The 11488-nt window shown below is 35.6% G+C and overlaps 1 protein-coding gene across 1 annotated transcript; it reads right to left on the reverse strand.

The window, feature by feature from the left end:
* Window positions 1-1006: 1006 nt before the first annotated feature.
* On the reverse strand, window positions 1007-9875 carry LOC129239095 (uncharacterized transmembrane protein DDB_G0289901-like). The gene is made up of 2 exons (XM_054874388.1): window positions 9549-9875; window positions 1007-2803 (listed from the first exon to the last, which is right to left on the reverse strand). The coding sequence occupies exons 1-2, from the start codon at window positions 9619-9621 to the stop codon at window positions 1116-1118; spliced, it is 1761 nt and encodes a 586-aa protein (XP_054730363.1). The 5' UTR covers window positions 9622-9875; the 3' UTR covers window positions 1007-1115.
* Window positions 9876-11488: the final 1613 nt, after the last annotated feature.

Consider the following 11488-nt stretch of genomic DNA (forward strand, 5'->3'; position numbering starts at 1 on the left):
AATGGGTACGTAAATAAGCAGAATTGTCGAATGGATGTTGGAGTGAAGATCATCCAGAAGAATTGCAAGAGCTACCAATGTATCCAGAAAAGGTCACAGTTTGGTGCGGTTTAGGGGCTGGAGGTATCATTGGACCGTACTTCTTCAAAGATGCTGCGAATCGTAACGTAACTGTGAATGGTGAGCGCTACCGTGAAATGATATCCAACTTGTTTTTGCCAAAATGCAAGAGCTTGACTTGCATGACATGTGGTTTCAGCAAGACGGTGCCACATGCCACACAGCACGCGTAACAATGGACTTGTTGAGAGGCGAGTTCGGTGAACATTTTATTTCACGTTCGGGACCTGTCAATTGGCCACCCACATCGTGCGATATAACGCCTTTAGATTATTTTTTGTGAGGCTATGTTAAAGCTTATGTCTATTCAGACAAGCCCACTTCAATTAACGCATTAGAAGACAACATTAAAGCATTTATATGTGAGATACCGGCCGAAACATTGGAAGGAGTATGGCAAAATTTGACTATGCGGATGGACCATTTGACGCGCAGTCGCGGTCAACATTTGCATGAAATAATTTCCAAACATTAAATTATATGGATTTATATCGATTTAAATAAAAACGTCATGAATTTTTCTGAATTTTAGTGTGTTTTTTTGAAAAACTTTCCTATAGCTCTTAAAAACTCACCCTTCAAACACCGTCGAATATCATGATCACCTCGATCCTCTAATATTATTCTTATGCAAGCAATTTTTGACTCTTGTGAATTTCACTCGTAAAGAAAGATTGGAATTTATGGCTTGTGAGCTACTTTTTGTTCTTAATCAAAAGTAAGTGCAATTGGGTGCAAACATTTTATCCTAATATTTTTTAATTTTACAAATCATGTAGATTACCTAGTTGAATAAGATTACGTGATATACTTGCATGTGGGTCTTGTGAAAGCTTTCAACAGCGGTGCAGCTATGCCTCATTAACAACAATAACAAAATCACAAATAAGAAACATAAATTATTTTATTTTTATTCTAATAAAATTTCAGCATAATTGAAATAATCTCTTCGACAATCGCAATTTTTCTCTCACTGTCTCCTCTTGCCCTCTCCCTCAACGGAACCAACCGCCCTGAGCGCCACTATTAGCTTGTGCCCCACCAAAGCCGCCAAAACCGCCAAAACCACCACCACCACCGCCATTTCTATCAAATCCGCCAAAACCACCAAAGTTATTGAAGCCACCAGCATTAGCATTTGCATCGGTGTTGGCGCTGTTACCATTACTTCCAGATGAGGCAGATGCTGATGCATTGGCATCACCGCCACCTTGACTATTAGCCGTCGCACTGCTGGATGCGGAGTTGGTTACAGAACCGTCGGCTCCTCGATGTGAGTTTACATTCGCGTTTGTAGAAGCACCAGCATTTTGGCCGTTAGCACCCTGATAGATCGACTGACTGTTCGAATCGGCTGTCACACTTTCTGAGTTGCCATTGCGCATGACATCCGTTTTGGTGTTGGCAGTGTTACTAGATGAACCGTGTTTATTATTGTTCGTCGACTGTGAATGACCATGTGAACTTATGTCTTCGCCATCTTTCGTACGGGTGTGCGTTGTACCGGCATTAGCCGAGGATGCCTGCTGCCCATTTTTGTTGAAGTTGAGTGACTGACTCTGACCCTCATTGGAGCTGGAGCTGCCGTCCTTAGTTTGTTTATTCTGGTTATTTACATTAGCAGAGCTCACTTGACCACTCGAACCATCTTTGGCCACATTCGAGGAAATACTGGATCCACCATTATCTTGAGAGACACCGTCTTTGGTTGCGTGACGGTTTGAGTGTGCATTAGAGCCAGCTTGCTGGTCAAAGAGACTGCCTTTATGTTCAGCTGTGCCCTGTGACTGAGAATTAATGTCGCCGGGGAAAAAGAAACCCCCTGGTTGACGACGTTGTGGGCCTTGTGGTGGGCCTTGTTGTGGGCCTTGGAAACCGTAGTTTGGATTTTCAAATGGAGGGAATTGTGCGCGGCGTTTGGGACGAGCAGATCGTTGTTTCACAACTGCAAGTACTCTGCCATAAGTTCCACGGCGCCTACGGAAGAAAGGCCTGCCGAATGAGTTACCATTCGTGGAAGCATCACCAGCGAAACCGACAGTATTAGCTGAAGTCTGACCATTGCTGACTCGTCCAAAAGCATCAGAATGAGAACTTTTGTCGGTAATTTGCAAACCGTCAAAATTATGGGATTGCGTGTTCGAGTTGCTATTGGCGCGTGTCAGCGCATCCTGTCCCTGCGCATTTACTTCCGCCTTGGTCGAAGCACCCCCATTATTCTGCCGCCGAGCATTGGGATCTAAATTAAGGCTAAGGAAACCCAAATTTAGATCGGTGCCACCGTTGGGATCACGTACCAATCCAATTCTTCTACGTAGGTTGTCGCTCCCCAAAGAACCGCCAAATTCGAGATTACCCACATTGAACTCTTCAGCTACACCGCGAGACACGGCGTCATTTGAGCTTGTCTTCGTGCGTGTAAGTGTGCTGCCCACATCTAGTGGTCCCAGGTTTAACTCATGTGTAATGGCATTACTGTTAGCCACACTGGTGGTTCCACCGTTAAATTGACCGCCATTTTGTTCTGTTACATCGCGTGAATTAGAAACATCTTTGGTGATACCGATTGGACCATAGTCGATGTCTTTTTCAAAGGCATTGCTGTCGGCACGCGAAACGGAGCCTTCGTTGGCGGAACGACGCTGTTGCTGATTGAACAAAGGGAAGAATTGCGCATCCACTACTGCAAATGTGAATTCACAAAGGAGAAAATAAATGTTAAGTGATAAGTGAGAAGTGCACAGTGAACAAATATTTGTAAGTAAATGTTGAACGCTTTGATCAGTGTAAGTGTGCTAAGTGCTTGTGGTTGCTGCTTGTAAGTGCTGCATGTGGCCCGAATATCTTGAAATTTGCTAAAACTAAGATTGTATAAAGTTAAATTAAACTAAAATAAAATGCGGTGAAATGTAATAAAAAAGGTTGGCAAAAAAATTTATTAAATAAAGTTAGAGTAAAATAAAATAAATTAAAATTATAGTAAAACAAGAAAAGGGAAAATGAAGTAAAAAAGTAAAATAAAATCAGATTAAGTAAAACAAAATATAGGAAAATAAAGAGAAATAAATGTGAATAATATAAATAGGGCACACATATTTAAAACTAAAGCATTTTTTGCCTCATTTCTAAAACGAAGGTGCTTTTTGCATATAAAAAAATTAACTTTTAAAGCTTTTTTAGAAAAAAATATTATGGCCTTTATTTTCAAAAAATATTAATTTGAAATACACGCATGTGTTTTTAAAAGGATCTTTTTAAATTGATTTTCAACTGAATGCCCCGGCAGCCGTGCTCCCTTTGTCTTAACGACTTTTGGCTTCTTTTAATAAATACATAAATAAATTTATAAATCAATAAATACTTCGAATCACAACGAGCTATTAATTAATTTATATATTTTTCAGTAAAATATAATATTTTAATTTATACAAATTAAATTAAAGAGAACATTTATTAAATTAAATCAAAGAGAGCATCAACTTCTTTAATTTAATAAATAATAAAAAGTAATACTATGTTTTAGCTTAGTAAAATAAAAATTATACAAAGTATTTTGATACACATAATTATCTCTGAAGTTCTACTGCAGCTTATGTCTGCCATTAACCCGATCCGTGCCTAAAAACACGTCTTCATCCCAAGACACACAGTAAACCTGTCTAATTAAGTGATTCGTTTTATTTAATTAATTTATGCAAATTAGCACAAGTTTCGCTATAAATTTTATTTGCCAGCCAGTTTTATATTCATAACGATTTGTTTTTTCCTTCATAATTAGAAAACAATCGATAATTTGTACGTCAGAAAATAAATGAATACACAAAAAACAGAAAGTCGTTAATAAATTCAAAATCTCCAAAAACTGTTCAGTAAAAATATTGTTTTTGGTACCCGTTTGGGGATTATTTGCTACGCACAAGCGTTCGTGATAAGTAGAAAGTAAAATATTTTAACAATTTCTTTTGCAGATTCTCTAATGTCGTTCGATGGAAGTTATTGCGCTATTATTGATTAGTTCTCTACATTTCAGGTACAACAAAATATTTAAGCATATAAAGATAAAAGATAAAGATTTTAAATAATTCTTGTCGTTTTAAATAGTCCTTCATAAAGCATTCGTAAAATGAGTGACAATTATGATTATCTAAAGAACTTTCTCAGGGCAAAACCATGAAAGATGAGAGATCGAGATAATGAAATTGAGGAATATTTGCCTGAATTATATCCTCTTAATTATAGAAAGCAATTTGTTCCTCATAGTGTTGTGATTTTGCTGATAAATTAAATGATAATAACTAATATAAATATATATTTTAATACATTTATGTGTATATATTTCCTTTAACTCCTATTGGAGCATAGGGCGTCTTTTTTAGATCATAATCCTAATACGATAGCCAAAAGTCATCGACGATTTATTTGTCTTTTTTTATCCGAGGCAGTAAATTTGACGATTCATTGCAAAAGGAGTTTGGTAGGTTGATAGTCTGCCTACTCTAGCTTGGTGATAGGATGTCTATCTGCACCTCCAAACAGTGTCTGCTTTTTTTGGTCCGCCGGTGGTATTTTATTTCCCATCTGCCCGGCACATCTACGAGACATTTCCCCATTCGCCACCTGGAGGCGCGTCCGCCGGGAGACAAGTAATACATGGTCTTAAAGAACTTGGAGGCACACTTCACTATTCTGTTGGAAAAGGTGCCTTGGTATTCAAAGCTGTAATTTATGTAATTTCATCATCTCCCCCCTTCGAGTCATGATATGCATAGATAAATGTTTCACACAATCATTATTGTGATTTATTGAGGTTTTAATTAAAATTTAATTAACTAATTTTAAGCTGATCATGACCCCAGTTCTAGGATGTGCAGCTGCAAAATTTTGGTACTTTTCATAGTTAATTGCTCACAAATGCCAATGCAACCTGTCTTGCCTTGAGAAAGATAAGTCGAGGAGACACGTTATTGGCTAGGATTAGGTATTGCTTAGACTGTTAGAAAAACTGAGATGAGGGATCCAACTCCATATTACTCAACAATTTAGTCTTATTTCCTCATAATTCATGAAGATTTAAAATGAATAAAAGAAGCACGAAAGCGGCAAAATGGATGATATTCTAAGCACGCGTGCTGTGCTGCCGGAATATTTGGCCGGCAGTAAAACGCAAACTGAGTATTTAAATTTATATTTGTGATACGTTAAGCGAATAAGTTGGAAAAAAGTATTTTTTGATTATTTTAAGGTTGAGTTTTGTCAGTTATTGTGCAACACCGTGTTAATGTAATATGTGCACCCTTGGGCTGTATAATATGAGGTTGGTCAAAATTAGTCATTGTATTTTTTTTTTTTGCATAATTTTCTTACTGAATAAAAAAAGTGATTTTGAGTTATGAAAATCTTAATATTGCGCGCACCATTGATCACCAGTGCAGCAAAGTGAAGCGGCACAGAAAGAGACACAAGAAGACGAGCCTATAGCATGAAAGCTGTGGACCCAGACGTGGGTGAATAGAATTGGTCCTTTATGGATGCCGTTCTGGGCCCTCCCGAAGTAATATAGAAAACAGTTCCGGGAAGGGTGTTTCCCCAGAAGGAGAGCAGGGATCGTTTTAGTGGCCACACCACATGACGCAGTAGACTACGGTCGCTGTAAATGCGAAGGCATTTTGAACCCTACCTCACCCACAAAAAAAAAAAAAAAAAATTGATCGCCTTTTGGTATACTGCAGTTGTCTGGTTCGCAAGTGTCAAATATGATTGACATATGACGTCATTTGCAAAAATTATAAATCTTCGGATAGGGTTTTTAATTTAGTATACAGGGTTTTTCGAAACTATTGCTGAACATCGGACATCGAAAAGTGTGACCACTGTGTAGCCAACTCAAGGCACAACTGTAGCATTTTTTCTTTCGAATAGGACTTTCATAATAACAAGGCTTCCAGTCCCTAACCCCTAATCTGCGGACCTGCGGATGCGGATCGTATACAAATACGATACGAGATAATACGAATGGAGACCGTCCATCGCAGACCTCATGCAATAAAGCCAGAACTTATGACGGAGATATGTTTATAAGAAATCTTTGTAGTGGCAACTTTACAAAAAAAGAAGAAAATAATTGCCCTTCCTAATTCGATTTGCCTATTTCAGATTTTTAACGAATAGGGAATCCATTAATTAACGACACTCTTTCTACATAATTTTTCGTTTAATAAACTTTTTTTTTTTGCTCGAAAATGCAGAAAGCGCTTTGCAAGGATTTTTTTTTGTTCGCATGAAAAGTTATGGGATGAAATGCTCACGTAAAAAATACATCATTGCTGCAGATTTGTTCCGCATGCCATGCAATTGATGCGATACTCATCGCAAATGTAGATGTGGAGTAAAAAGGACTGTTACAACAATGCCTCCGGTTGGCATCCGTGATAAAGTGATCACGAGTGGTTGAGAAGTCCTTACGGGTACGGAGATAAGGCAGAAGGTCGATTACTATTCCATTATCATCTATTAGATGTTCCAATAGTTTAAAGTTGCCAAAATTTAATAAAATGTAAGAATCGAAAATAGTTTTTTTTTACCGTTTGGGTTTTTAGATTTTTAAGATACCAGTTAGTTTCTAAAATGTCCTTTTTAGCTTCAATATAAATTAATAAGTCCAAATCGTATCTTATTATTTTGCTGGTCCTAAATCTAGAAATATTTGGATTAGAGATCAACAATTTTTTACGGCTCCTGAAATTCGACTTTTTCTAGCGACTCACAACTAATGCTGTATCTACATAAGTTGAACGTTATATCTACATATACAGCATCATATATTAGCGCCAGACTAGAAAGCTTCGTCATAAATAAACACGTTTTTATTTTGTGAGCGAGCTCTCAATTTATAATCCATACATAATAGTTTGTAAGGATCAGTGATTATTCTGATATACTTTTATAAAATTTTGTATACATACATATACTAATATATGTGACCTGGTCTATGAAAAGGTACCTTACGTGTCAAAAAATCATTTTTAACTTTTTTGTTGATTCGAATAGTGTGGCTCTTTAAAATGGTGAAAACCAGAAAGTCATAATTTTTTTAAAAGTTTGTTAAAAGTAAAAAAAAAAGTACAAATACGAAAAATACTGATTTTTTGTCATGATACAAATTAGAATAACGAAGACAATAATTTGTGCAAATTAAAAATTGAACCATTCCTGGACAGTCTGAGGTGTAATGAATACGATACTGAAGTCTGTTTTCAAAAAATTTGTTACAAAAAATGTATTCATAACTTTATAAATGGTGGTTTTTAAGGATTTGTCAAAATTTTTGTCACGAATTGTGGCATTGTTTCAACATTAAAAGTTAATTAAAATATTTAAAAACTGTTATTCGGGGGTTTGCGAGGTCGCTGAATATGAAGTGAGACTATTTAAAATCAAAATGGCGGATCCATTATGTCGGACATGTCTTTTAAAATTTAACGGATCCTCTTAAGATTCAATACACGGGGGTTTTTGGCGTTGCTGATTACGAATCCAATATCAGATTTCAAAAATTCAATATAGTGGATCCAATATGGCGGACATATTTTTTCAAAATTCATCAGATCCGCTTGAAACTTTTCACTCGGGGGTTTTGGAGGTCGCTGATTACGAATCTGTTGTGAGATTTAAAAAAATCAAAATAGCTGATCCAATATGGCGGACAAATTTTAAAAAATGCATCGAATTCTTTCTAAACTCGTTACTTAGGGGTTGTGGTATCGCTAATTGCGAATCCAATATCAAATTTAAAAGATTCTAAATGATGGATCCAATATGGTTTTCGAAACTAAAAATGAATCGGATTCGTTTGAAATTTTTTAGTCGGGGATTTTTAGGGTCTTTGATTTTTTGACAAGTTTATAAAAAGGTTTTTCAGAGTGAAGAGAAAGAATAGTACAAGTACAAAAAAAAAACTGATTCTATTTACAAACTAAAATAATGAAAATATATCGACTTCTAAGATAAAAAATATAAAAACTTGAAAAACGTAAATTTTTGTTATTATTTTTATTATTTTTATGCACAAAAATTTACGTTTTTCAAGTTTTTATATTTTTTTTCGTCGCCGTCTTTCTCAGAATTTTTTTACGTATTGGTTGTAAAGAAGATGGACTTCTTTCTGCGTCAGGTTTGAGAACATCTTAACTATCCTTTGCCTTTCGTTTCTTTACTGTATTTACTATTATATTTACTGAAAACGGCACTAAACTCCTCGTCAACACTCATTTTTCACTATTTTGTGAACAAAAGACTAACAGAAATGATTACATAAACGTAGTAACAGAAAAACGACGAAGTAGAATAAGGAGACGTAACGCAGCTGTCAACTGTAAAATTGTCAATTTGATATCATATTCACTTATTTATAGTTATTGTTGCTATTCGGAAAACTTAAATTATTTTGTATGTTTGGGGCGCCATCTTGGATATGCCATTTAAAATTTTTCAAATTTGACACCAGAATCGTATTCAGTACTTCGAAAAATTTTTGTCACCGGGTCTTATAAGTTTTTTTTGGCATGGATGTCGGTACAAAAGCTAACTTATTTTTTATAACGATTTCTGCGACTTGCATTAACTTTTTCTTATTTATTTATATATAAAAATATGTTTTTTACTGCTTATGTGATTTTATTAATAATGTGATCTATGCTGAAGAAAATAAGCCAAACCGGATTGAAAAATATTAATATTTAAAAAAGTTACAAGGTTTTTTAGAAGTTTATACTTTAACTGCTGTTTTCTCGAAAACTTGTTTTCGCACGTAAGGCACCTTTTCGTAGACCAGGTCACATATGTTTTTGAGGACAGTTGCGTCTAGGTAATTACCAATCAAATATACTTGAAATACTTGTGAAAATCTAAAAATAATGAATCCTTTAAAAATAACAAGGAAAATCCGTTCCATGATAAACTCACTACCACTATACTATATATATATGTATGTACAGTAAGTAAATCCCATAATAACCCCCTTTTCTACACTTTTTTCTTATTTTGCTGAATTTCCAGTTTTTTTCGAAAATAAAGGATTTTTTTCTGCATTTGCACTCGTAAAAGTTTTAACATGAGTTTTTCCTTAGATGAAATACTGTAAGTCCTTGTAAATATTAGATTCCCTAACTTACACCAAACACTAAAATGAACACAACCTCAGAAAAAACACAGCATCGAATTCATTTTGCTGACCAGCAATGTAGTCTCAACCTGTCACCCGTATTAACAACTGCACCACTGTGACAGGCACACTGGCTGCAAAAAATATGCTTAACACTTGCCCCAGCACCCAACACATAGCACTGAAAACAGCAACAGCAACAGCAACAGTATAAAAACTCTTCACACACTAACCCAAATCCAGCCATGATTTGCATAAAAATATTTACCCTTCGGTTGGCAAATTGTGAACAGCAGCACAACTAATCCGCAGCCCAAAGTGAATTGCCGTGTAGTAGGCATCCTGCACGCACTGAGCCTGATGGAGACTAATATATTTTATCCGTTCGTTGGCAACGCAGGCGCACACTCTCTTCAAATGTTTGTCAAATTGCAGTTATTTGGACTGGGCAAAAATTCGTTGTGGTCCGTTTGTTAGATTTTAGATGTTTGTCAAAATTATTTAAACAATTTTGAATTTGAAAACTTTTCGTTAGCGCGTTTCTATTTTCGAATTTATGGCGCACAACCGCAGCTGTGCGAATACCACGACTGATGACGATCAGATTCTGAATGTCGAGCCGTATTTGTGTGTAAGCACATATTTGAAGCGCGGACAGTGAAGCCGCAAAAGCAGGTAGGAGAAAAAATCACAAAAAAACTGGTAAAATCACTAAGACTGGAATTGAATTGATTTTAGTTGAAAAAAAAAATGGGTGATACGGACAGTTCGGCATAAAATAAATATTCTATGTATGTGTGGCAGCAATACCTGTAAACATACATACGTATACGTATATACAGGGCCCGCCATCTATCGTTACGGATTTGAACTAGGTATTATTTGAAGAATGGTAAAACTTAGCTATCATCTGATTTGACAGAAAATTAGTTTTATTCTTCCGCTGAACGAAAATGGTTGTGTATATACTCAAAGAACGCTGGGAAATATTGCGACATTACTTTGAAAATCATGGTAATGTTGCAGAATGTGTACGAAAATTACGTACGGCAATGGGTAAAAGAAAAGCACCGAATGAAGCATATGTGCTTCTGAGCCGCCTCGGAGCTGCGATTTGACGCCGTTGGATTATTATCTCTGGGGTGCCGTCAAAGACCAGTGTTATGCCAACAAACCAGCAACAATTGATGCACTGAAGACCAACATACGCGAAGTCATAGCTGAAATACAGCCGCATACAATCGAAAATATGTTGAAAAATTGGACCTATCGTATGGGAGGGTGCATGGCTAGCCGAGGCAGCCATATGAATGAAGTAGTGTTCCATCATTAAGCGAAAGGATTGTACTTCAAAATAAAAAAACAATTTGGAAAAATATTGAGTAGTTTCTTTTTTATAGCATTTTTAATTCCGTAAAGTTATATGGCGGACCCTTTATGTATGCATTTGTAAGATATGTATGAGCACGTAAGTACATGGGCTTGTGAATATGCTTTTATTTGCTCAGTGATTAGGCGATTCTGCTTTTCGCACATGCAATGGATTGTTATCTCTTGTAAAACGTCTGGGGTTCTTGCTTTCTTTTTTGGCATGGAATGCGTTAGGGATTTATTCTGAAATTGACTTAAAATAATAAATATTGAACTCATAAAAACACAAATAAATAGTGGGTGGATTAATTTCAAAAAACATATTCGGTATTATTTAATAGATAAAAAATGAGAAAATTAAAAAATTTGTTGAATTTTTGTAGATTTTAAAAATAACTTCTGTCACCTCTGAAACTTTTATTAATCATCATTTGCTTCTTTCTCATAAACGTTTATTAAAAAATAAATAAATATTTTTGTAGTAATTAATCTTATGGCAATTTATTAATTGTGCGCTTTCTGATGAATTATTATAATTTCCTTTTTCAGGTATTAATTAATAGCATTTCTTAATGCAAACTTTAGCAAAGTGTTAATCCCTCAGCGTATTCTAATATTTTCCATAAATTGTTTGAATGAAAGTTTCTCTTCTTAGAATATATGGTTTTTACCGATTTCATAAATTTACATAGTTTCCATTGAATTATTGCAAAATATTTCAAAGTGCGAATATCTTAACATACGAGCCGACTTCTCTTGACAATGACTCGCCTTGACTTCAGCGTTGTGAACTCCCGCAACTGTGTTTTTACCGCTTAGACAACTTATTTTCAGCAC

The sequence above is a fragment of the Anastrepha obliqua genome, chromosome 2 (assembly GCF_027943255.1).
Source record: "Anastrepha obliqua isolate idAnaObli1 chromosome 2, idAnaObli1_1.0, whole genome shotgun sequence".
In the NCBI taxonomy this organism is placed as follows: Eukaryota; Metazoa; Arthropoda; class Insecta; order Diptera; family Tephritidae; genus Anastrepha; species Anastrepha obliqua.

Bases quoted from the DNA above. Each gene is read 5' to 3' on its own strand.
- LOC129239095 (XM_054874388.1), bottom strand. From the start codon at position 9,621: ATGCCTACTACACGGCAATTCACTTTGGGCTGCGGATTAGTTGTGCTG. The intron at 2,804-9,548 runs GTAAATATTTTT...TCACATTTGCAG, and splicing joins CACAATTTGCCAACCGAAGG to TAGTGGATGCGCAATTCTTC.